Raw genomic sequence first — 27,992 nt, forward strand, 5'->3', positions numbered from 1 at the left:
TCTCCCACCTGACTGTAACTGGGAGGCTGGTTTTTAGTACAAAACTGTCCGGGCAGTTGGCCAGATTCCAGAGCTGGGTGAATTGGCTATTTTCTGTGCCAGGAGGTGCAATAGAGTAATTTGGTTAAGCACAGTAGTCTGGCTTGAGTTTTACTAATGCTCAACAACCATACCGGAGTTGGCATGTCGATCCACACAGTTTCACACTCCACACACAAATAATACTCCCCATTTACATATTTACACATATTTACACAACTTTTTTCAATACTGAAAACCTCCCTTTGCTTTTCCTCCCAGGGAAAGTCACACTGTGTAAACAGTGTCTGGAATGGTTGCCACAGTTTCCTGCAGGGCACGTGCTTGGGAGAGCCGAGCGAGTTTGGTCACATGATTAGGCTCCTGCTTTGCAGATCGTCACGACGCTAGTGGAGGTCTTGCACGTCTTGCCAGAAGACACACATCCACGCACGCACACGCCAACTCACACGCGCTTCACACACGCCGTCGCACAGCTAGCTGGCAGCTTTGGATGCTCCGGTTTGTGTAGGCCGCCTCTGGTTTTTTGGACTCAAAGGCTGGCATAGCCAGCAACCACACCCCCTGCCAGGTATGCTGATGCAGAGACACAGAGAAAAGGTCTCTGAGCTCTTGGGTGGTCCAATGAGAGGCAGAGCTGTTCTCCAAAGAAAACACTTGGGGAAAAAGAAAAATATTTCCTGTCTCTTTAAGTATGGATTTGCTCACTTTTCGTTCTTCTCTTAAGAAACCTTTTCTTCTTACAGCACTTTCTTCCCCCCCAAACCCCTTACATTTAACAGACACACATACACACATACACATACACACAGCTTGAACAGAGATTAAACAGTTCACAGGTTCATGGAAAGCTGAAGAGTCAGTATGTGTCGGTCAGAGCTGCGTTAACCTCTGATTGGTCCTGCACAAAGCCATACCCCCGCGCCCCTGTCTAAGCCCCAGAAATGCCCCATAGTCTAGGTGCAAATTGTGGAATTTTGAACTGAAAGTCATCATGATGATGGAATGGAAACAAGACTGCAGCCACTGGGTAAGCCACACTGAACTGCAATGGATTGTGGGAAGTGTATGCTGGTGAACAGCCAAGAACTACAGCTGACAATGATATGATGAACACTTTCTCCCCCTCTTTACCCAGTTCAGTTTTGACAGATCAATCAGAAACACTGATCATGATACAAAAACCAATCAGAAATATACATCATGGCAACCAATTATTAAATTTATTTACATAATTTAGGCCAATTGGACTTACTCCCCCATGTTACATGACTTAGATTCCCATCACACCCTGCAGCCAGCATCAAGGAATACCTGAACAAGTCTTCTTAACAGAACCAGATGGAAACAAGTTGGTTTGATAAAAAAGGTTCACAAGTTTTATTTGTAGTTTACATTACTATAACAAAGCAGCAAGAGGCAATGTGCCACTTTGACACTGTAAATAGTGACTAATTTGTTGGCAGAGATTTGCCAACTGTGTGCCATCTCTGTTCTTCTGTTCCATTAAACTACAGCAGTAGTTTGACCTTTCTTATATTAATGAACACTTCTCTCTTCCTACGATATGCAATGTGTGAAAAGGATTAAATTAAAACCAAAGAATGATGCTTAACTGTGTGCATTTGTGTGTGAGCCAGCAGTGTATGGCTATCACTGCAAATAGTTCAATCAAAATGAAATGTAAAATGTAAAAAAAACAACACTGTATGTCATCCTAAAGGGATTACAGTAAACAATTAAAATGAACACATCTAAAAATCTTACAGTTCAAACTTTGAAATGCTAGACTCACATTTCAAAGACAATAACAAAAATAAATAACCACATGTTGCTGGAAATGTGCAGGTTAAGAATTGCATATGACAGCCATGATTCAGATGAGTACAATGGACACATTTCCTAAAATCATCCCAGCAATGCTACCGAAAATGATTTCTGAATACTGATTACATTTGAAGATTAACCCAGATAAGAAGCATAAAGTCTGACTCGTCCAGTAATAAAAACTCCCCATGCTAATTGCATTTCATTTTTGTGCATTTGGATTGATTTGTATGAGGGTTATTGGGTACTTGGTGATTTATGGACGGGCCCATTTTTAAAATTCAAATTTCACTCTTGGTGAGTCACAGCCAGCCATTTCATAAATGCTCAGGGTCTTTGACTTTCACCCACATCTGGACCGCAATGGGGGCCTACCTGAAGAGAGCCAATCAGGTGCCGAGGAAGGAGCTACGTTGTCTAATGCAGTGGTTGCCTCTATTGCAAGCAGTCCAAAAAAAGCTCTGACCCATCGTAACCTTTGACCTCTGAACCCGAGGGGAGAACAAACCAGGAGCTGCAGGTATGCAGTCCGTCTGTACAGGCATCAGAGGCTCTCAGTCGAACCCTGTGCCAGGGCAGCCTGGGGCTGTGTGCAGGACACGCAGAGGTTAGAGGAGCTCAGAGAGGGAGTGAGCGAGTGAGGGAGCGAGAGAGAGAGAGATCTGGGAGAACCCCACCGCCCCACCCTTTCCCCCCCAAAGCCGCCGCCCTCCCCCACGCTCCTCTGTCGGTACCCTGCTGATCTCGGCTCATGGAAATGTTGTGCTCTGTTTCTAAGGCAATGTCACATTACAGGTCAAAATGTACAACATCTATACATTGTGCGGTTGTGTCGGGGGGGAAGGAGGGTGCCTATAGCACGGTGGCCTCCACGACTATGGCTGGATCCTCGATGTCCGCTTTGCTCTGCACCATCCGCAGCTCCAGCTGGGCAGGGCTGGGCCTTCGTCCCGGGCCTGCCATCTCTGACAGAGAGGGAGACAGGGGGTTAAAGGGAGGAAGAGGAAGAGGGACAGGGGTGGGGCTGAGAAAAGATCAATACACATACGGTACCAGTCAAAAGTTTGGACACACTACTCATAGAAGGGTTTTTCCTTTTCTCCACATTTTACAATACTCATAAAGAGATCAAAACTATGAAATAATACAAATGGAATTGTGCAGTGACCAAAAACTGTTCAACTTCATCAACTGAAGGCATCAACTCCACTATTTATATTTGTCTAATAATCAAATTTCAAGCGTTTAAGCATAAGTCTTTAGATCAAAATGTTTCTTATTATCTTCCTCAAATGTGTCCAAACTGATACTGTATGTGTATTCTAAAGTGTATAATCTTCTTCCATATGTCATTACTGATGATGAGAGCAATAACTCACACACACAGACACACAAAGACGCCAGCCTCTTACCATGGGCGTAGGAGATGGTTCTCTGTATAACGTGATGCATGACAGAGAACGTCTTCTCACATGCCGTCTGAGAGCAGGAAAGTCAGAGAGAAGAAAGGGAGAGAAGAGAGCTTTCTGGGACTCAGTTTTCTAAAAAATATTCTGGGACTGAGAAAATCTGTCTCTTAATGTTTCATTCTGTTACTTTTTAACTGTTTGTACTTACTATAGCAACACAAGATCACCTGCCATGCAGATAAAATATATCTTAATGTGGATTTGAATTTGAATTTGGGGAAACATATGGAGCTGTGACAGGGTTAGACTTTACTGAACAACAGTCTGTCTCACCTAATATGCTGAGTACACTACGTTACATTACTTTATTGGCATTCCGCAGCCGCTCTTATCCAGAGGAACTTCAATCGGTTACAAGTTATCCAGTTATACAGCTGGATATTTACTGAGGCAATTGTGGGTTAAGTACCTTGCCCAATTGTACAATGACAGTGCCCCAGTGGGGATCGAACCAGTTAAGTTAAGTTAAGAGTTAAGTTTCTTGCCCAAGGGTACAGAAGCAGTGTTCCAGTGGAGAATCGAACCAGTAACATATCGGTTAAGGGTCCTACTCCTTACCGCTATGCTACAACTGCTACCCACACTACTTATTTTGGAGGTGAAAATGATGTTCCTGCAACACCTCTCATGTTTTTATCTCCATTGCAGTAGCAGGGTCTTTCTGAACTGTCTCAGCCCCCACAGGCTGCTGCGGTGGTAGACGTTAGTGCCACACCTTGAGGTCGTTGGGGTGGTAGTGAGTCCAGGCCAGCATCATGGCAGCGAACAGGTCACCCGTCCCCACGAACACGGCGTCCACCTTCGGAATCTCCAGCCGGATCCTCTGCGTCAACCTGGTACCATCCGGTTTCACTGGAGGGGACAGGAACACACATTAACACAGTCACTGCGGAACTTGAGCGGAACCAGAACATATTGGAACTGGACCTCGGGGACCCCACAAGCGTGGAGATTCACACGCACACAAACAGCAACATACACACACACGTTTTCCATGCCGGCAGGGCTATCCTCCAAGACTTCATAATCCCACACGTCATCACTGTAAATGTCGCCCCTCTGAAAGCTGTCTTTCAACACTTAACCTGCAATAATCAAAAACTCACTTATGAGGCCGCAGAGCAGCTCACAGCATTTCAACTTTGATCAACTGCAGAAGAATGCATTTTTCAGACGGCTATCTCAAAAACTGCTTTTGGCTGTTAGGATTTTTGAGCCCAAAAATTTTGCAGTTTTTGGATGTAATAATTCTCCCATTAGATTCTATTCCTGGCTTTGATGAGGAATTAAACCCAAACTAGACAAATACAAACTACATGTAAAAAGAACACAGCAATGCAATGTCATTTAATGAAATTGGGAAAAACCTGAATCTATTCTGTATACAGATTCCTGCTGAACATTTTAATTTACGGCCGTGTTGCTAAGGGATGGGACTGAATCTGACACCTGATGGTGTCAACAGAAGTAAACATCTCTGTCAATCTTCGGGCCTATGTAATTAATCTCTGGTAATTAAAAGCTTAATTGGGATGACTGAGACACCGCGATGGGATAATTGTCTAACAAGTGGCTTCAAAATGAGGCTATATCGACCTCTTGGCACCAGGGAGCTGAAACAGACGCAGGAAAACAAGTTGAGGAAAAACTCCGGGCTCTACCTATGGGTAGCCCGGCCATAATTATGTCCTGAACAATGTCCAATGCAGTATTTTCCTATGACTATTTAAATCCAGGAATGGTACTCTGGGCAGGTACTGGGGATATATTTATCTTTAGCCCTGTATCTCACTGTACTATATCTACACAACATATTCCTTGTTTCTGGGTACACAGAAGTGAGGAGAAACTGAGTCTCCATGGACCACTGATTTTAACCAATTATAGCATTTTGCTGTGGGGTGTTAAGTTTTCTGATTGGTTCCTCACAAGTAACTGATTGACAGTGCATGGCAGCTCCACCCATTACATTTTCACAAAGCTTCAGTTTCCTACTAATAGTGTACGGAAAGGGCATCATCCTGAAGGGACTGCTCAAAGTTTTTAGGACGAGCTAAGATTGTCAGTGGATCTCATTCCAGCTGGACTATCTCGAGGCTGCTTCCGACAGTGTCATGACCAAAATCACAGAGGGCAAAAATAACTTCAGCATAAAGGTCGCACATTCAAGAAAGAAACTGAAGTTACCCTGGATCAATGAACACCTGTGTAACTTATGAAGTTGTGAATGAAACAGAGACTGTGTGTTAAAAACTGCACTTAAGTCAGGGATAAGGTACATTTCAGTGAGTACAAAACAAAGTGGTGAGTGAACTTCAAAAAGCTAAAGCAAACTTCTTTACTGGTATTATAAACAAGGCTAAAGAGAACAGCACATGAATTTGGGAAGATATCAAGAGTTATAAAGAAGGGCAACAAGACAGGAGGTAAAAGGTTTTGAATTACAGGTCCAAGGAAAATTAACACAAGATAAAGACCAAATTGTTACTGTGTTTAATAACATTGTATTGTGTAAAACCGAAGAAAATTATATCCCGCAGTTATGATCTTCCTGTTTTTGATGTCATAGATGTGTCAGAATCCTCTATAATGAAAATTATGGGCCAATTAAAGAAACCAAAAAGGCCAAAGATGTTTTTGAGTGTGACTCAAAGTAGTATAAAACCATCCTATGTCCTCTCATCCTCCACCTTGTTAACCTGTCATTCAAACAATCATATTTCCCCTCTATCTGGAAGTCAGCAGTCATAACCCCCATTTTCAATGCTGGAGACCCTACCAATGTAGCCATCTAGAGACCTATCAGTATTCTTCCAATCATTTCCAAGATAGCTCATAGGGTATCTAGTCTCAACAAGGATGATGCTGTTGATGCAGTATTTCTCAATTTTGAAAGGCTTTTGACATTGTAAACTGCAACACTGCACTTTTCTGTTAATGCACTAACATGGATGGAGTCATACTTATCTACGAATAAGCAGTATACGAGAATCAATGACAAGTGTTCATCTTTTGCTGAGTGTTCCATCGGTGTTCCACAGGGTTCACTTCTGGGATCTCTTTTATTTAGGTTATATATTAATGATGCCTTCAGTCTGACCAGGTGTTAACATCCAGATGTATGCAGATGACACAGCATGCAGATGGCACACACACACAGCTGTATGGCCTGTGCGCTGGTCCCAGAAGAAGTTCCCCTCATCTCACCTGTTCGCAGGCTCCCCAGGGCGACCAGGAAGCGGTCCCCCAGCCGGGAGGGCAGGTCAGAGCTGGTTATGACCACTGTGTCGGGGCCCATGTTGTGGAGGAGGTCCATCACCTGGGAGGGAGAGAACAGCAGGTGGAGCCAGGCCTCCTACAGCAGTGCAGAGTCATGCGCTTCTATCCTGTGTTCCATCCCCCTGTGAAGGAGAACCTTCACCCTTTCCCAAAAGTGTTTCTTAAATTGTGACTTGATGAATGTCTAAGGATTGCCGTGCTTCCATTTCCAATCATGTAAATAACTGAGCTCATTGATCGATTTCATTTCATACAGGGTTAACTGTCAAGTGATAACTGTATCTGTCTGTGTGGACCAGCCCACTGGTTAATGAGCCACACCTGCCTAACTGAAGGCCTATTAAATACAGGCGTGTGGCTGTAGAGCAGAGAGGCTCATTTTGTTCCTGCTTTCTCTTTGTTCAGGCTGGTCTCTTTTGCCAGTTTGTTGGTTTTTTAAAATAAATTATTGTTTATTTTATGTTCCCTCTTCTGTTCTGCTCATTTTTGTGAGAAGTGTTGGCCAGCTTCTCCACACCCCTGTCCACACTTCCATGGAGGTTCTGATTGGTAACGGGTAATTTTCTACGTTAGGTACACTGAGCCAAATATCTGTTCAGCAAACATTATACCAGTATCACTAATGCTTTCACCATGTGCACTGTGGCTTCAAATCCCTGGCGCTCCATCCCTGCTGATACACCCCTTGAATAATAAATAGGTTTATGATTTGTTGCAACAGTCGTTACTTTTTCCACAGATCTTTAAATCACCTGGATGGCTCATGCTATTCACTGAGTCTAAAGCTTTTCCAGTTACTGTGCAGATCAACCTCTACTGTGAATCTGTGCAGCATCCCCACATCATTAATCCAGCAAAAAAAGAAAAACAAGCCCATTGTGCTCAGCTCGTATCACTCCACTAAAGCTTGGAGAGATGGCTTAAAACACATGTAGTGGGCGTGGGACGATACAAATAGCCCTGTGAACAGCCCTGGAACCTGGCAACTACTCAGTGAATAAATTATGGAGGCCTGTGGGTAAATTGACACTGAACTGAACCCTGGACATGCACCTTCACCTGTTCTGCTCCAACAGGAATACAGCACTTCTTCATCTATTCTGGTGCAACTGGCACACAGCTTATATTCACTGCACCAATAGGAATGTGGAACCATTCTTGCGCCAACAGAGAATAAGCTCTTTTTCACCTTCTCTGCAGCAGCAGGGACATTACATTACATTACATTATTGTCATTTAGCAGACGCTCTTATCCAGAGTGACTTACATAGGTTACAATTTTACATATCATCCATTTACACAGCCAGATATTTACTGAGGCAATTGTGGGTTAAGTACCTTGCCCAATGGTACAATGACAGTGCCCCAGTGGGGATCGAACCAGCTAACTTTTGGTTACCAGCCCTACGCATTACCACTATGCTACACTGCCATCAATAGCAATAGAAATATCACTCCAGTAAGATCCTTACCTGTTCTGTACTGTACTGTAGACACAGATGTGAAGGTACATTAGACAGAGTGTATTCAGTGATGTGGACCAATGTGGAAACATATATATCACAAATGTGGTTGTAGTGTAGACCTACCTCTACAGCATCCTTCTCTGTGCTGACATTCTTCCCTGTTAGCAGCCTGAAACACACACACACACACACACACACACACACACACACACACACACACACACACACACACACGAGTTAAAAGCATATACAAAAAATGTACACGTACTTCACACAGACATCACAAAGCTACAATATGAAACCACGTACAGTGTTCCTGGTACATTTAGAAACTTGCACAGCATTCACAGAGACATGGACAGTGTTCCTTGTGCACACACGCTGTTACTTACTCTGCCTCGAACTGGTTGGGTGTGATGATGTCAGCCACTGGGACCACCTTGTTCTTGTAAACGGGATGGAGATTCTCAGGAACATACTGCAGATACAGGGGGAATCCCACACTCATCAATTATGCAAAAGCATACCTTAGTCACTACAGTTCAGAAAGTTTACCAAAATATAGGGTTTCCCAATCATCATATGAAACCACAATTCTTCCTGTGACCCTTCGGCTATACTTTGTTAATACTGATGAAAAGGAATCCAAGCCTTGTTAATATGCATTTGAGTGCTGATCTAAATAACCCATTAGTGTTCTTATGGTGTAATTAGAATGTTCCTTCTCTAATAAACACGTCAAAGCTCTTGCATACATGCAGTTCTCACAAGCACACAGTGCATGCCTGACTGAGGACACTGGGACATACTCCCCTCTGAGTCACAGTGCGCAAGGATCCCTTTTCCACACCGCTCACAGAGATGAGGAATACTCGGGCTATAATCTGGCTCTGTGAAATAAGACGCTGTGACACCCTCCCCCTTCCCCTTCTACGCAATATGTGACATCATAACATGCACTGATTAATCCGCCTCTATCAGCCGGAGGGGAGATCTGGGGAGGGAAAGAGAGGGGGCAAGAGAAAGCAAGAGAGCGAGAGAGAAGGAAAGGGGGCAAGAGAGAGGGAGAGGGAGAAAGAGACAGACCCAGAGGGAGATGGAGAGAGATAGAGATGAGAGAGAGAAAGAAAGAGAGAACAAGAAGGGGGGGAGAGAGAGAGAAAGAGAGAGAGAACAAGAAGGGGGGAGAGAGAGAAAGAATGAGAAAGAGGAAAGAGAGAGAGCAAGAAGGAGTGAGAAAGAGAGAGAACAAGAAGAAGAGAGCAAGAGAGAGATAGAGAGAGAGAATGAGAGGAGGAGAGAGAATGAGAGTAGGGGAGAGAGAGAGAACAAGAGGGGAGAGAGAGAGAGAATGAGAGAGAGAGAGAATGAGAGGAGGGGAGAGAGAGAACAAGAGGTGGAGAGGGAGAGAGAGAGAGAGAGAATAAGAGTAGGGGAGAGAGAGAGAACAAGAGGGGAGAGAGAGAGAGAATGAGAGAGAGAGAGAATGAGAGGAGGGGAGAGAGAGAACAAGAGGGGGAGAGAGAGAGCTGAAGTAAGAAGAGCAAAGAGCCTACGGTTTTGCAGGGTGCTTTCATCCCGACATGCCACATGGCTCTGCAGAGCGGCTTTACTACACGAATAACGCAGTGTGCGGCAGTACGGGGGGAGATGAACAGGGAGTATGGGCAGACATCCCCCCCATTATCACTGTGTGAGACCCACTGTCACCTACCTTACAGGGACATGTTGATTCTGATATTCATTCAGGGAGGATGTAAAAATAGCTTGTGTATGAGCCTATGGCGTTATGTCCATGTGCATGTGCGCGGACATATCTACATCTTTGTGTGTGTGCGTACGTGTGTGTGTGTGTGTGTGCGCGCTCATGTGCGCCTGTATGTTTGTGCATGTGTGTACGCGTGTATGCGTGCACATGAGTATGTGTGTGGGCGTCTCTTTCTTTCCACCTGAAAGCCTGTAATTTCTCTGCCTTGGTGTTGCCCTCACCTCAGTCTGCCTCTTCTGACAGCAGAGCGCTGCTGCGTTTGGCTGTCACGCTTACAGCAGCATCCCCCTCGCAGATTATCACCACATCACAAATTATCGCACGCCGCGTACGGCTCAGAGAGGAGTGGGGGCAGAGAGAGAAAGGCAAAGAGGGAGGAGGGGGAAACAAGGAAGGCACGGGGCTCGGAAGAGCCGGGAAGGGGAGCAGCACAAAGCAAATAAACAGTGGCACTCACCATGGAGCCATGGTCCCCCAGCACTGGATCACACACTGCGGAGGGGAGAGACACAGCACACAGGCTCTCAGCTGACAGCTCAATGCATACATCTAATCTCTCTCGGAGGAGCAGTCAAAATAGGAGAAACCTCACACACACACACACACACACACACACACACACACACACACACACACACACACACACACACACCCCAGCACAGAGAACAATTTGTACACGACGTTCTCTCCATTAAAAGCCGGCCTTATCTGAAGACGTCCTAATAAAGAAATCGTGAGTTCAGTTAGAAGGGTCCACCTTCATTTGGCAACAGGAGCATAGAGTAGAGAGTTTTTTGAATGCTTTTGCCCCTTTTTACACCCCTTTCTTTTCAGAATTGCCAACTGCATACTAGACCCCTTTCATACAGACAGCATCTGTTCTTGTGAAGGAGCACTGGGGATAGTGAAAGCAGTCCTTCGACACACAGACACACCTGTAGCTTCTATTTTTCACACTACGAGTCCCACAGCACACCACAAGGAATCGGACACCAATTGGAGGATAGGTGCATCTCCAACGACGTCATGTGACTGGCTCATGTCAGAGGGTGCCTGGGAGTAGTGAGGCGAGAAGACCCTGCTGACAAACCCACCCCACCCCGGCAGAATGAAGGCCGTTTGTTCCACTGCTGTGGGCTCCTGGTCAATGTGGGCGGAGGGCATGGTCAGGCTTAAACCCAGGCCATATGGAGTGAGGGCTTCCGCTGACTGAGCTATTCCGGAAACCTATAAGAGTGTTTTTTAATAGGTTGTTATGCCAACGGTGGAGGAAACACGCCTCTTATTCACAGATGCCTTTTCTTGCTCTAGTGGCTGTGGGAACTTGACAGCTGCCGGGGGCTTGTGCAGGGAGGGGCAGCGTGGGAGCCCGTGGCAGGCCAAGTGAGAGGATGTCACGGTCACCCTGCAGACAGTAAGGACTCTCAGCACGGTCCTTTGAGCTGCAACCCTGGAAATCCCAGCATGCCCTGCAGCGATCCCGGCCAAGACATCAGGGCCCAGGGAGACACAGGGAAGGAGAGAGAGGAAGGAGCGGAGAAGGCAAGTGAGAAGGAGAGAGTAAGAGAGAAAGGGGAAGAGGGAAGAAGAAAGAAGGGCGGAAAAGCATCATCCTTCCTTCCTTCCGTTTCCCCTTTGGCAGAGAGGGAGACAGCAAAATAGAGAGCAAGAGAAAAAGAGGGTAAGAGGCAAGAAGGCAGGAAGAAGGGTGGATGACAGCGAAAGAGAACGAGGAAGAGGAGGAAGCAGTAAGGAAGCTACAGCTTTATTTATACCCAAGGTAGCTGTTCCATATTGGGCAGACAGGGTGCTGACTCTAGGGGCCAGAGTCAAGATGGGGCTCCAGCGAGAGGGAGCGTGTGGGGTTTGGAGCCAGAAGCACCGGTGTGAAGGGAATGAAGGAACATCAGTGTTCTCGTAAAGCCCTCAATCATCAATGGCTGTTGGCCCCGAGAAGCTTTCAGTGGTTTCTCTGAGCTATCAACTCCAAATGAAATCCATCCAGCTTGACCATTCCAAGAAAACAACTCAATGACCTAGATTGATAATCAATGCCTTGGACGGGACAAAAACAAGACGTCCCTTTCCTGCTGACTGACATAGACGGACAGAGACAACATGCGCAGCACTGGAACAGACTTAACCACATCCACATCGCGATCTAGAACTGGGTCACGAGATGTCAATCACGATTATGTGACAGAATGCTCTTGCACATCATTTAGTGTGAATACATCCAGCAGGGCAGAAATGGCAGAATATTGAAAATAACCATGAACTACTGTCAAAATAACATTACGCCCTTGCTCTCTCTTATACAGAACCAGTCAAAAGTTTGGACACACCCGATTAAGATAATGGGAAACACATATTCACTTTTTTGGTCACTGCATAATTCCATTTGCGTTAGTTTTGATGTCTTTACAATTATTCTAAAATGTGGAAAATACTAAAAATAAAGAAAGAAAAGTGTCCAAACTTTTGACTGGTACTGTAAATCACCTCCAGATGAAGAGCTGAAACAATTGTTTAAAGGGTTAAAAGGGTATTATTCCATAAGGTACTGTGTGACAGTAATATACCTCAAAAGTAAAAATGTGTAAATTTTATAGGAAATAGCTAATGGTGTAGTGGTGGGTGTAAGGTAGTGGGTAAAACACACAGAGTGTAGATGTTAAGGACAGGGACCCACCATACACAAGGTTGGGATTTGCCCTCTTCAGCTCCTGCACAATGTCCACCACCATCTCCAGGAAGGACGTGTCTCTGGTGTACCCTGCGGAAAGAAGAGGATTCTGGGTAAAGACAAAAATTATCAGCAAAGACACGCTGCTCAGGGCTGCAACCACTGACATACATATCAGAGACTAGTGCACTGGCTCATCCGACTATCATTTCACATCTGGCCGACTGGGAAAGAGACCACTCGCTCATCTGAGTCATCATCAGTTAATAAAAACGTCCTTGTTATCGTCTTGTTGTAAAAACAAATCCCCAGAAGGAATATGTTCTTGTTCCCATAATCCCTGATAGGCCGCCTCGGACATAATCATTTGACTTCTACTTTCATAAAAACAATTGCAGTTTCCCACTCTATGGACAAGACTGGTTTTCGGGCCCAAGACGCCATGTTGTCATGGCAGCAGTTGGGTAATACGGCTCACCCAATGATTGCCAATCTAGATACTTGGAAATGTGTACGTCTCCCGCTGCCGCTGTAATAATGGGAGTGTAAGGTCTCACAAAAGCCACAATGGGTGGAGCTAGACATGACCTGTCAATAACTAACAAATACAAGCTTATCAAAATAGTTTCCTTTCCATTGCACATCGCTTCGACATATTAGTGAGTTGCTGATATGACATGATGGCTTCACCTAACTTGAGGTTCATGAAGCCTCACTTTTCCTTCACTACTTTGCTGGCTTTGTGCCATCTAGTGGTAGAATTAGGTACTGCCATTCACTGAGGGATCCATGTTGTCATCAGAGTCAAGCTGGAAAAACTGTATGTAGTTTGAATTCTATTCACCAAGATAATTTACAGTAAACCCAATCTGTGTGCCTTCAGGCACAATTACTGCAATGGCAAGATAATCTCAACATGCAGAATTTACAAAATCGACCAACCTAGACCTGCTTCCATTCAACTCGTTGCAGTTTTTTTTGCACGTCAGCTCTAGAGAGCTGAGATTGGTAGCTCTGGAGATCACTGAGGAGAGGGGAAACCCAGGCCTCCGTAGTGCGCCCGTCTCTGGGACCTGCTATGCTGACGCTGCTGTACGGCACACAGGTGGAAGAGGCAACGAGCAGAGATAAGGACTGGGAAAATTGCGAAAATTGGAGACAGCTGACTCCAGGGTTCCTTATCACTTCTCCTATGTGTGGGTGTGCTTTCAGCAGATACAGTTCACATAGGTTTCCCATTCCTCTTTGTTTTTTCATTTTTTTATTTTATTTTTAGTTTTAAAACAGCTGATATTTCAGAAAAAAGAATTGTTAGGACATAAGTTTAAATTTAGGGGATTTCACAAAAATCTGAAAAAAAGCCTGCTTGAGCTGTCTGAGACCATTATGGAGGAAGAGTGATGACACCGAAACTCGGCAGGCATGCTTGCAGGCATGTGTGTGTGTGTGTCTGCGTGTCTATGTGTGTATGTGTGTGAGGGAGACCGTTGGTCAAGGGATCACCCCAGAACGACTGCATTGCTGGGCAGTGTTTTTGACAGAATACCTCGGTGCTTCCGCTGATGGGAAATAAACACAGCAGCTGACAGATGTTGTGAATGTGGCTAACAATGCCAAAAACACTTTATTGCCTTGTTATATTACTAAAGTACAGCTATTACACAATTAGCAGACTCATTAGCTGATTACAGCTATTTAGCAATCACCACGCACATGATATTCCTATAGCACTGCTATTAAGCAATTAATAGGCTCACTACATTACTGCAGCACTGTTGTTAAATAATTAACGAGCGCATTATATTCCTATAGTATAATTTTTAACAGTGATCCAAGTAGTCAGGGGCTGTCGACTAACACAAACAGCACAGGCCCTTGTTCCAAGCACAGGCTGAGCCGGGCCCAGGTTTGTGTCATTTGCAGGCAGTGACTGGGGGATAACTGACAGAAAACACTGGCTTTTTTCTGACAGGGGCGTGTAGGTTGTGTCACCCAGGGTCATCTTGCTGGGTCACGCTGGGACACTCTTGGTGCCCCACAACACGACGGCTGCCTACAAGTGGATTGGATGACGTAGATATCACGTAGTGGCACACGTGCAAACCAGAATGGAAAACATTTTTTAGTGTCTTGCCAGCATTCATGAGCCACAAAGACGTCATATCCTCTGTCAAAAGAAGCCTCAAGCAGTGCCCCAATGCCCTCAAGGTCATGGCTATATGTATTAGTTTGTGTGATTATTTGCATTTTTCTATTTCATGCCACTCCTACAGCCATCACGTCTTACAAGGACAATCATAATGTGACATCGCATTGACACTCATTCGCATGGCGTAACAGCCGTGTCGCGTGTGACAGACACACACAGGTGTGCAAGCAAGCCGTTCCCTCTGGTCTGTGAATCATACAAGCCCCTTAGGTTGCGCGTGGATGACACACATATTCATACTGAAAAAACCACATTCTTTGATGTACTAATTGCACAGAACGGTAGTGCGAATGTACTACGGCATTAGGGTGCTCACAACCTCGAGTTATGATTAATATTGGATTTGTTACACTTCAGGATTTGTGTTTTAATTGTGTGTTATTGCTCTGCATGTTGGATTGCAATTGATTTGCTATTTTTATCCTCTGCTATAACACTTCAAGCTGCCCGACAATAATAAGGGTTTCTTTTAAATAAACAAATTATGATAATATAACATAGACAGGCACTTTGGACTCCTCCTTGAGGAGACCAAAGTTTAAAAGGTGAAACTGTCAACCAATTTAAGATTGGACTTTTAGCCATGTCACCCACGTGTCCTGTAGCAGGACTGTGGAGACACAGAGCAAGAGCTTCCCTCTCTGATAACTACCTCTCCTTCACTGTCACCTTGAGGATGAGAAAGTGACAGAGAAGGAAAGACAGAGAGAGGCTGAACACAGAGGGAGGAGTCTGTGAAAAGAGGGGGGAAAGATGGAGGCACAAAGGCGGGCGGGGGGAATGCAGATGGAGAGATAGAGGAGACCGGGGAGACAGACGGACGTGACGGATGAAGGGGGCCGAAGGCTGAGCGAGAGAGTGGGGAGGGAGCGAGAGAGCTTCCCCTGTGACATACAGATGTATCGGCTGTACCTATCTATACCCAGTATCTATAGAGCTCCTGTCACTTTCCCTCTTCCCTCCCTCCTGCTTGTCTTTATCCTCTTCCAGTCTCCTGTTCTGTGCCCCCCCCTCTTGTTCCTTTCCCATAACCACACCCCCCCCCCCCACCCACCCACCCCCGTCTCTCTGCTGACTCTAATCTGCGTCTTGCCACACTGAACACTTGACCAATCAGAGACAGATGGGGAGGCAGAGGAATTTAACTCACAGAAGTGACAGTTTTTCCAACCAATCATTTTCTTTGGGGGATAACCTTCAGTTTCCACTGGGGTTCTAGGAGGGGCAGGGAGGGTTGGTGAAGGGTAAAGGGAGCTTTGCTCGGCTCTTGCAGGTGCAGTGACCCAGATTTGAGGAGAGGACAGATTGGGGAAGAGTCACAATACAAACCGACCACAGACCCGTACATACCTGCATATGGCTCAGTTCTGCTCTCTGCACAGCTAGTTATACTCCTATTAATCCTACTGTAGCACCAGTGCTACCTTTCACCAGGACCGCTTGTTATCACTATTTTTCACCTTTTTTAACACTCAAATGCACATTGTACATTTCACCTCATCACAACCTCACCACAACAACTTCTGCACTCACTGCAGTGCAGGACAAGGCAAAGGAATCCTCCAATACACGTGCCGGGCAGCATGACAACTTTTCACACGACAAGTCCCATAATGCACTACAGTGAAGTGGGAGCTAATTGGAACCTAGACACATAGTAACTCCAATTACCATGCCAATTTTCATCCAGATAATTTTATGCAGAGCCGTGAGAAAAACCAGCAAAACAAAAAACTCAAGCCTGTTTTTATCAGCCAGGATGACCCCTTGACAGCCCTAGTGGACACAGGACAATCTAAAAAAAAAAAACCCGCATTTCCTTAAATGACCTTACGGTGACATCAGCTACAGAAGGGCATCAGACTTCTCCCCTTTTTACCTGGCTCTCAGACAGTAGCAAAATACTAGAACTGTCATGTATTTAACCACTTCGACATTCCTTTCATCTACAGTACAGCACTTTAATCACCAGAAAACCTATAACTATCTTCAGACCTCATTCGCTTCAACATATGCTACATTAAGCTTTTATAAAACTATTTCTCCTTCTGCCTCCCTCTGCCCCTTATCAGGACCTGTCTGGTCAATGTGTACAGGTAGCTGGGAGAGAATGGCAAATGTCAGGAGATTAAAACACCTGCCTACACGCAGAATCCGGAAGACTTATTGGGTATGTCTGAGACAATCAGAGATGTGAGTGACGCATGGGGTACCAGTGATGTGTATATTGGCGAAGGTGGGTCTCGAGACTAGTTAATTGCTTGAATGGGCCTAGAACACACAAGAGTGATGTGTAAAAAGAATAACAAAGGCGATACTGCACCTGACTGACACCCTGAGTTTACCACAGTGTTATTCAACATGAGGCGGATAAGTTATTTGAATACGAATTAGTGGTATCTGTCTTTGTCTGCTATTCAAAAATAAAATGAAGCAGCCATAAACTACATTCATAAGGTCAGTATGTAGTGTACTTTTTGTTCTTCTTGTGCAGGCTCAGTAGCAGGACCTTTCAGGACCGTGCAGATTGATGCCCTGAACATCCTCAAAATGCTAATTTGTCCCAATAAACTGGCAGGCAACCAGTATTCCATCAGCTGGTTGTCACCGGCTTGACGTAAAATGGGCTTTAAAGGACTTGGATGATGAGCAGGTATGTCAGCCTTTGGATGGCTCTGCACTCCATTACCCCTCACATACCCCAAATATGCTGTGGATCTCACCTGTCAGCACGTAGTCATAGTGGTTAACATTGTTGAGCTTGATCCCCTCATACAGAACATGTAGCTCATCTGCCGTCAGCACCTGGCCCCTCCAGCAGCCATAACCTGAAGATTTGACAGGAAGAGGTGAGAGGTTAAAGGTCGGCGCATGAAAGCCTGCACGTTGCACCACAGGCACTTTCAACAGACAAAGGCCCTGGTCATTGAAAGTCAGTATTTGATTATACACACACTGCTGGACAGGACCTTTGACTGCCTGCAAGTGTAACTTAATATGTTGAATAACTGTAACTTAAAGTGTAAGAACAATACCTTTGAAATGTGATGAGTGATTGATCTTTATTTAAATACATATTTTTGAGGATTCATTCGAAAAAAATTTTTTTGGAAAAAGGTGATTCTAACATCAAAAATACATAAAATGAAAGCTCACAGCTTATCCCAGAGAACGGATCTGACATTTACTCCCAGCATCCAAAAGACTATGACCTTTGTTACACTGTGTTACACACGCACACACACACGCACACGCACACGCACACGCACACGCACACGCACACGCACACGCACACGCACGCACACACACACGCACGCACGCACACACACACACACACACACACACACACACACACACACACACACACACACACACACACACACAAACACACATACATACACAGGGAGGGACATTTCACAAGAGTCATAGTGTCTACTCCATCACCACCGAGCCCACAGCAACTTGTCAGGTTCACATTTCCTACACTGGACAGATGTTTTTCTCAAGGATACATGGGCGCTCACAAACATAAGCACTGCCACATAAATAGAATTACATTTCAGGAAATGAGTAATCGCCATGCTCCCCCGGCAGTCGTTTTGCAGCGAGCGGACGAGGCTGCGCTATACAGCCTTCCTCCTCTCTGTCTTGCCTGCTCCTACCCCGTGTGTCCCTCGCCTCGCATGTGTTCTCCACTCTTACAGTTGTCAGCATTGTGCCGCCGGGTATTCAAACCAACGTCCCTCCCGCAGAAAGCCTGCCAACCCATTACACCATTGTATCTAAACCCTGGTTCTGTAGGCAAACTGCTGCATGCTGATTTTCATTCCAGCTCAGTTCTTAATTAGGCAGGCTTGAGTGAGCTGCTTGTTGAAAAGTGATTTATATCTTACATAACCTGGCAGGTGTGAGCTGTTAGTCCCTCAGTAAAGAGATGTGTAGGTAGTTGAGGCATTGGTCAGTTACGAGTAAGTTACAAGTAATTCATCTTAATGCTGGGCATTTTTGCAGAAATCACAGTCCTGATACAGATATGAATTCAGCATTTATCTGAATTACTTGTTAAATTAGCTGTTTTAGGGCTAAAAACAAATAGTATAACAACTTTTACATAAAAATAACATTTACACCTATAATTAAAACTATACAGAATACAAAATACAACCCTGACTTTAATAAAGACATGCTGAACAATACTTTTGATTGTATCTTCTCCCCATTAGAAACACATCTCAGAAACTGCATTTCTCTCTTCAAGAGCTTAACAGAGATGTCAAGTGATGTCAGTTCAGCAGTCAATCAGATGAGCAATCAGCTCAAACAAATCTAATTCTTTATAAGCACTTGGGGGAAAAAAAATCCAGTACCCCAAGATCACAGAAGGAAAACACTGAACTACAACACACTGGCTCCCAACAAACCAGGTGTGGAATGGGCAAAGGATCTGTCACCTCCAGAGACTGAGAGAAGGCCTACAAAAAGCCCCCAGCCACAGTGACAGGATCCCTGACTGAGGGGAGGGAGGGATGGGGACAAAGGCCGTGTGTGAGCTGTGAAGACCATTCCGTCAGCAGCTGCTGTCGTTGCCACTGGAAGCATGATGTCACAATCCAGGTGAGTCACCCAGCCAATCACACGGTATGGTACCCGTTGCTTAGTAACACAACAGAAGGAGGCCTGAGGGCCAAGAGCTATGAAGAGTGGCCCTCCCCCTGAATGAGTGTGTCGTGTGTGTGTGTATGTGTGTGAGTGTGTGTGTGTGTGTGTGTGTGTGTGTGTGTATGCCGGCTAGAGAGACTGCCTCAGTCATCATTCTATGCCTGTGCATGTGTGTGCATGTAAATACATGTGACTGTATATGTGTGTGAGTGACTGAATGCGAGGGTAATCTTTGTGATAAGCTTTTCCTCTGTCGTCACCACTTTATGCTGCCGCAAATCTAAAATGACTCTCTGCTTGAAAGAGCTTTTTCAGTTCTCCTGTCCACACGTGTACACACACACACACACACACACAGACACACACACATACACACATACCGCTCACACACAGGAAGAAAGCAAGACTGCAAGAATGAAACAGACAGGGATGGAGCTGGGAAAGAGAGAGAGAGAGAGAGAGAGAGAGAGAGGGAAAGAGAAAGACTTCTCACCCAATCTGGCTAAGAGCTGATTTTATTAAAAAGGCTATGCTGCCTCCTCAAACAGAAATTATCACAGACACACACACACACACAAACAGAATGACAATACATAAATATACATTAACCCTCAGACACCACCATCACAACTTACACCGGTCCTCTCATTCTCGTTAGGCGGACACAGAGAAAAGCCATAATCAAAGCCCCCAGTAGGCTGGAAGAGTGACTAATCAGATTCTCATGAATTTGTTTGTAATCCTGGCTCAAGCACGAGCCAAAATAACTGCACTGTGATGAATGGCAATAAAGCAGTGCTTTAAATCACAAACAGACTGTGAATGACCTTCACCTGGCGGAATAACTGATGCAGGTACCTGCGTTCACTGGGCACCAGCCTGCCTAGCAGTGTAACAGGCACAATTTTCACAGCTTTAGAAACAATGAAGCCTTGTTAAGCGTAACCGTGGCTGACTACCCCACTTATCACTTGTGTATGATTGAATGTATATTCAATTGGAGATCAGGTAAGGTTTCTGATAGACAAATTAAGCATATGAAAATGAACCTCTAATTTTCAGCCTGACATACAAAGTGCATGAGAAGTAACGGAAATTTCAAGGCAAATATGTTTGCTGTGTCCAGCCACAAACCCTCCTTGAATTTTATTTTCTCAAACTGCCCTTTCACTTGGTTCAGCACCAAAATGACCCTTCTCCTGCACTGGTGCAGAGTATGAGGTAGAGGTTAGAGTGGTGGACTTGTAAACACAGTGCTGGAGGTTCAAGCTTCAGTAATATCCAAATGTAGACATGGATAATATGTCCAATAAGGGCATCTGCTAAGCATATTATCTTAACTAGAGCGCCAGTTGGAACATCACATTCTTTGCCTGCTTCACAGTCGTTGCCTTAGCTTTCAAATCAGTCAGTTCACCAAACATTTCACATGGACATTCACATAATTACCTCTCTACCAACTGTCCATTTTAATCATGATTTACTGACGTGATTTCCTCAAATGAGCAACAAGGAATTCGAATTTGAAAATCACCTGGAACAGAGAGATCATTTAAGTGTTTGTTTTTGGCAGACATTGGTGCGTATTTGTGCCTAACATCCAATCAGAAAAAAGCAAATTGAGACACTTGTGCTTAGAGGTGTATTTGCACAGCTACAGGCAGAATAAATATGATATTCAATAAAAATTAAAATTTGAGGGGACTTGGTAGACTGTGCATTTCGGGCAGTGAGAACAGATCAGTAGCCTGCAGTGATGTGAGAAATAGTGGTGATCATTTGTAACTCTGGAACTCGTGGTCCTCTCTTGGTGAAAACAAGAAGACTACATTTATGTGATGAAAGTTGTAGGGACCTGTATACGCCAGAATAAAACTGTCAGGTTCTGTTGTCACGGCTCCCTCTATTCTTTTATGTAAGCATATTTAGCATCTAAACACAATGTGCTTTCCCCAGTGCTTTGTGCGCTAAGCTAAGCAGCGAATGTTACAATGACCACAATGATTACTCACTGGTCTGGTTAAAAGCAAAACCCTTAGATGGAATTTGGTGGCCATAGTATCACATCCACACAATATCTGCATGTAATTAGTAATCCCCACTACATTTTGCAAAATGCTAAAATGAGTGGATGTAGCTATCGGCTGAATAAGATGTGTAAGCATGAGCTAAATAAGTCTGTAATGTGTAGCTACAGGCTAGAGGATGGTCATTTACTGTGTGGCCTGTACAGAAGTGAATGGTCGTAAGGAGCCAGAACTCAGGCTGGGTGTTTTTATTTCTGTAGGACAACCAAAAAAGGGCATAACTCCCTCTGTTAAGTCTAAAATTTACGTGTAAAATGTTAGACAGAGCCTTGTGGTGGGGGAGAAATGTTATTAAGATAATTAACAATGACATCAAATTCCTGTCATTGGTAGATATTAACTGAGCCCTTCTCACTCACTCAAAAAGACAGCGCATCCAAATCAGGGCAAGAAATGAGATGACTGCTGTCTAAAACGAGCAATTTTTAATTAACTACAGGCAGGGCGAGGAGGCCGGATTAGCTCGGAATAAAAGGAAAATCTATGTGGAATGTGCTTTTTTTTCTCCGTTGGAATTTAAAGAAGGAGACATTTCAATAGAGCAATACATAAATCGTTGGGAGAACGTGCCAAGAAAGCGATTTGGCAGAGGTGTGTGGAGGGAAACGGACGCAGCAAGATCAGCAGCGAGTGGCAATTTTCAACAGCTGTTGGCCCCCTTCGTCTGAATCGTCTGCTGATCACATAATGGCATCTTTAGCAAGCCACTAAAGAGAGCTCATAAAACATTAGTGTCCTAGCCCTATGTCTGTACTTAACACCTGCACATATTTGGCTTAAACCGAAAAAGTTCATGAGCGAAGTCAAACAGAAAGGTAATAAGGTTTGTACAGCCGCTGTGTGATTATCTGCAGTGATCTAGCCACAGAAATGCAGGGGACACCACGTCCACCGTGTGGCACTAACTGGATCCCTCCATGTGCCATACAGTGCATTTCCATCCTCAGATTTACTTTATTGTTAAGAGAAGAACTGATTTAAAATCTGAATCAAAACCAATATATTCTGGCAAATAAGCACCTGTTGTAATTTCTGTAATTTTTGATTTATGTATGCATTCTACTTGCGTTCAATCAGGGCTTTCTTTAAAAACATGAAAAAGCTGTAATGATACTTTTAACAAGGTTCACATTGAGTCCACAAGAAAATCTGTCAAGCTACATCAGTAGCCCAGCGGTCTTTCCCTGACCATCACAGAGCAGCACCTGCTTCTCCAATGCCATTACTTTAACATCTCTGCTGACATCTATACTGATGTCTCTACAGGCACTCTGATACAGACAACACTGCCCCAACACCAGCCATTCCGCGAGTCGTTTTAGGCACTGAGAGATCATTTTCACCATGTGTCATCTCCACTGTGGATCCTTGCTCCCCACCTCTCCTTCTCTCTCTCTCAATTTTCTTTCCCTACAGAAATATCAAATATGTCACCGTCACACTTGAAGAACCAAAACTAGGTAGGTGCTCAGCCCTCAGGCAAATGCGAAATATGGCTGAGAAACAAGGAGGGGGAAGCAGCGCTCATAAAAACCAGCCAATCTGAGTTAGCGATTTTACTCTCTTTTGTCCTTCATCCTGATTTTTGAAGGGTCAAGTGAGCATGCAGATGACCAGCATTTCAGTGGTCAGCATCTGTCAAAGGTGTTCATGCGTGTGAATGCACAGGTGTGCAACTAAAATGACAGCCGAATGGAAGAAAGGCTGGAAGAATAACTCACTAAATAAGACTTTCAGTTTTACAGACACCAGTTTGCCTTCCTTTGTAGGCCAAGGCTGTACATGACTTCATCACATCTGCTATTAAACTATTCACAGGATGACTGGAAATTACCAAGGTGGACTAACAAAGGAGTATTTGGAACTACAGTGGATGATTTTTGCTTTAAGATCAATAGAGCAATATCTTTGTCCGTTTTCTTTTATCCTGCATACAGTCTGAACCTGCCAATCATTTACTGTGTGCTCCCAATCTGTTTTGACTTGAACAATTAGGCTAAATGTCCATTACACCAAGGCTCTGAGACAGAACCACAGTTTCAAAAAAAGGGGCCTGGTAAGGCCATCATATCCCACAGGCCAGAACATTTACTCCTGAATTAAACTGGTTCACAGACACGTTCACACCAGCTCAGACCATTTTAAACTAGTTCATCACAGAATGCAGAAATGTGCGGGGATATCAACATGATCAATGAGGCAGGAATAACACTGTTGTCCTATAAGACATGTATTGTAATGCAGGGTAACATTCCCTTTGGAACACTCTTAGCAGAAAACAGGCTGTTTACTAGAATGGGATTCATTCATATGTTAAAAAAAAACAAACTGTGCATTGACTTGGGATTTTCAGTATACATGGTGATGAGCTATGACTTGTGACAGCCACACAGAGTGACAGTGCTGTAGCCTAAGTAAAGAACACATAGCCCCTCCACTCTCCCCACAATCTCATCCCACATACCGAACAAATGGCTTTGGACCCCCTGCCGATTGAAAAATCAGTTCCACTTTCCAACAGGAAGATTGTACATTAAAAAAAGATCTAGGACAAACACAAAGTGGCCGAACATCCTCAGAGAGGAACTAGGACAGGAAGCCAAGCTACGAGGCTGAAAGGTGAAAACCTTTGAGGTGAGCATATACTGATGATATCACAGCCCATCAGCCCGTTTCCAGAAGCCCAAAATAAGAACCAGGCTGAACTAGAACCACAAACGACAAAGAAAAAAAAAAAGATGGCAGGGATCCGTTTCATGTTCTGTTGTATTTCCTTTTGCAGCACTGCTCCCACCCACCACCAAGCCAAAACCAATCAGAGGAGACAAAGCAGTATCTAAATATAAATTGGCAGAGAATACATAGGTACAAAAAGCAGAAAATAAAGTGAAAATGTAAGGGAAATGTATTAGAGAAATGTATTAGTCTTAGATTTGATACCAGTATGAAGTATTGTATCTTTTTATATTCTGAAATTTGTCAGGGAAAATATATGTTTACAGCTTGCTACAAAAATACCACTGAATTAGAAAAGTAGCTATGATCACTGCTTACTATCGATAAAATAAAAGATCTACCCTCTGTGAAGCTTCCCATGAAAGTGTCTGAGTCCTATAATAGTTTCTTCCACTCTTTATTTTACAAGCGCAACTAAGTAATACTTGGAATGTCAAATTTCAGATTGCAACAAAAAAAATGGTAATTTTACTTCACAACTACACATCTGCAAAGAACTGAATGAACACAACTAGGCTACTCCTTCAACCACTTATCAAATAAGAGTAGAACAACGAGACATTCTTCTGGCATCTTTTACACCTTCACTTTCACTGATTTTTGTCCTTAAAAATGCAGAATTCATATATTAAGAGGGGGTCAACAAAAATGGGGCAGCCTGAAAGCAGAAGTGTTTTGTAGCATTTGGAAGACTTGTCCCTAAAGTATTTTAGAAATACTTATATTTATACAGGGATTAAAATTGAGTGCAGGGTGACTTTTCTAGTCAAGGTCATATTTCATTTTTTGGCTGGTTTTCACCCTGTCACAACTACAAGGTGAAACTTTCTACTTTTCAAACTTCTAAGTTTTAACTTATTATTATTATAAGTGACTCACTAAAAAAAAGTATCTCTGTAAAATCTGACACACACAGGCTACCAACCTTGCATACTTGAAATGGAATTATCCAACTGTACTTTTAAACTAGCTTCACGAAGCTGGACTGGAGATGAATGTGGACAGGGTTCTGTGGAAAGACACAGTGTCACCACAATTGTCCTGTCCCATACCTGTATGATTGGAGAACTGCACAGAGTTAATGGAGTCCACCTCGAACCCCAACACCTGTGTGACAGATGGACAGGAGGGAGGAGAGGGTTAGAAAGCAGAAAGAGAAAATACGTGTGTGGTCTCTGACAGAGCAAAGCGCTTTTGATTACTAATGGCAGAGACAGAATCATGCTCTAGCGTGTACTGACAAAAGCAGCGATGCCACTGAACCAATTTTGTCACCAGATCTAAAGACTTTTAGAGCAATCATGTGACATCCATAATCAGAGCACACTTAATTTTCACTAACTGCAGTTTAGGTCCTTTTTAGATGACAGTGTCCAGAAACGTGAGACATGCAGAAAGCAAGCTGCAGTTCTCTCTGTCTAACCCCATGCCCTGGGTGTAGCACCTTCTGCCCACTAAAAGCAACTTCTGGAGGGCAGTCTGGCAACTGTCAGTTGTGAAACTTTGGCACTGGCAACACAAGACCCAAACTCAGAGCACCCATATGTGCGGATGTGTCTGCATCATTGTGTTAAGGCTCAGTGTCTGTGCACTGAAAATTTCACTGAGGGGAGATGAGCACAGAGGGGAGAAAGGACACAGAAGTGCACGGTAGATGGAAGCAATATGGAGTCCGTTATTTATTTATTTTGCTGTCTGGGATGTGGGTGGACTTCTGTCAATGTCTGGTCAGTTATTTCAGTCACAGCAGACATCAACAGTGCGAAGGCATTGCTAAGAATCTGGCTGTACATAATGCAGTGGATAAGGAACCATCCTGTACCAGGGCAGCCTCCACTTCAAGCTAGCATGGTTCCAGCTCTAAAGTGGGGTATGTGTGACACCTGTTCCGGACCTTCATATCTGTCTAGCAGCTCCACTAAAATCCCTCTGGGTCTTCACTCCTAACTGAACTGACGAAGGCGGTTCTGCCCCCAAAAAAGAACACCACAATACCTTGCTTTGTTTTTAAAAATCATATGCTTTCAAACTTGCTCGGCAGCATGAAGGCAGGGTATGACATAGCATGCATGATACTCCATCATCAGTATTTCATACACGACCCAAGAACGAACAGAATCCTCAATTTCCCCCCTCCCCCGGCCAACCCCCGGTTGTGACGTCAAGTCTAGCAAATAATCAGCCATTTACATTATGGCTAGGCATACGGGCAGCATACCCATGGATGATGCCCAGAGATCTAGCTAGCCACTCGTCTGTCTCTCTCGTCTTCTTGTCGCTGTCTGTAACAGTCGGAGTATTAACTGCCCCCCAAATTAACCAAAATAAATGCAGCGGACAAAATAAATGCAGCCTTCAAACATTCTCCTATCCTCTGCCAATTAGCTCACTAGCTGCCAAACTAACATGTTTGAGAAAATAACACAGCTGCCTACAACCTATAACAGTAATTTTGAGTGATATTCTGCGAGCCAGTAGCCGGTTTGCTTTATATGACGATGACGATGATGATGATGATGATGATGATGGTCATGATGACGATGATGACGATTTTTGCAGTAGCTATGGATGTTGGAATTCTCTTAAGTGAAAAGATGCCCGGGTATCTGGATAGACAGATAGTGAGTTTGCCAGGCAAACAAGCAGCTGGCTAGCGAGTCACACACACACATAAGCTAGTTTGAGAAATGCTGACAATACCCGAGTGTCATTCATTAAATCGAGGCAAAATCCCGCGTTAAATGGTTCTTGCTATAAACGGATAATTAGCAATATAGATAGCTACCTGTTACCCTCTAGCTAAGAGCAGTAGTTGCAAGCAATCGTTCTGAATCACATGGTCAATCTAGCTGGTTTACTAGCTACGTTAGGACAGTAACGATTGTCATCGCAGACACCCCCATACAAATTCGCAATGAAATTCCATTTTGCTAAGATCCTAACACACCGTGACATTAAGATCTCAAATGTCATAATCGTAATAAGGCTATGTTCATTTACACATTCATCACTATGCGATAGCTGAAACGATATTTCTAGCTACCATGTGACCTTTAGCTAGCTGCTAGTTGCTATCTTCTGCTCCGTCAAATCATGCAAACTGCTTCCTCCACGAAAATGACAGCTAGCTAGCTAGCTAAGATGGTATATAAATGATGTGTTCTTACCTGCAAAGGGAAAGATGCCGATTTATTTCCAACGTATCCCCTGACAACATGACTCTGGATTGATAACACTCTGCATTCCATTTCGTGCATACAGTTTTGTATCAGATGTCGGTAACGATAGCTGACGCGAGTGTAACGTTTGCTCTGTGTTGCTAGCTGCAAAGAGAGCAAACTCAAGCCGTACAGTCTGGAAAGCAGCTAACCTGCGATGATGAAAACAGAACCGAGAGACAGGACTGAAGGACACCCAACACACGCACAGAAACACACATTGATGAGACAGACCGAAATTCTTCAGGCAATTTAGACAGATACCTAAGTGCGCTGACATCACAAGGATAATTACGAACTGGCGTGACAGCGGTGTTCAGATTGCTATTTTAAACTCTATTCATTTCTGTCTTCGCTGTGTATATCGTGTAATCGTTTGTATTCTGGATGAAATATGATGTGTTTAAGTGACAGTGAAACAGCTTGTCATTTTGTTTTTGGACAGCCATCAACTAATACAAGTTGGTCAGAAAGGATAATTAGATAACTAGACTGTTTACTAGGAACTTGCTAGTTATTAGCAAAGTAACGTTATGCTAGCAAAATAAT

The 27,992-nt window shown here is 44.1% G+C and overlaps 1 protein-coding gene across 1 annotated transcript; it reads right to left on the reverse strand.

Annotated features, from left to right (window-relative positions):
* Nucleotides 1-2,600: 2,600 nt before the first annotated feature.
* Nucleotides 2,601-27,645, reverse strand: LOC118789363 (pyridoxal kinase-like). Its single transcript, XM_036545751.1, has 11 exons — nt 27,393-27,645; nt 25,278-25,332; nt 17,467-17,571; nt 12,541-12,624; nt 10,306-10,340; nt 8,473-8,558; nt 8,204-8,249; nt 6,543-6,654; nt 4,051-4,187; nt 3,279-3,345; nt 2,601-2,831 (listed from the first exon to the last, which is right to left on the reverse strand). Exons 1-11 carry the CDS (start codon nt 27,480-27,482, stop codon nt 2,719-2,721), a joined length of 930 nt encoding a protein of 309 aa, XP_036401644.1. The 5' UTR covers nt 27,483-27,645; the 3' UTR covers nt 2,601-2,718.
* Between the last annotated feature and the right edge of the window lie 347 nt (nt 27,646-27,992).

This window comes from Megalops cyprinoides, chromosome 14, assembly GCF_013368585.1.
Source record: "Megalops cyprinoides isolate fMegCyp1 chromosome 14, fMegCyp1.pri, whole genome shotgun sequence".
NCBI lineage: Eukaryota > Metazoa > Chordata > Actinopteri > Elopiformes > Megalopidae > Megalops > Megalops cyprinoides.

Coding starts and splice junctions, on each gene's coding strand:
- LOC118789363 (XM_036545751.1), bottom strand. CDS start 27,482: ATGCACGAAATGGAATGCAGAGTGTTATCAATCCAGAGTCATGTTGTC. Junction 25,333..27,392: donor CGGCATCTTTCCCTTTGCAG/GTAAGAACACAT, acceptor TCTGTCACACAG/GTGTTGGGGTTCGAGGTGGA. Junction 8,250..8,472: donor CCCAACCAGTTCGAGGCAGA/GTAAGTAACAGC, acceptor TGTGTGTTTCAG/GCTGCTAACAGGGAAGAATG.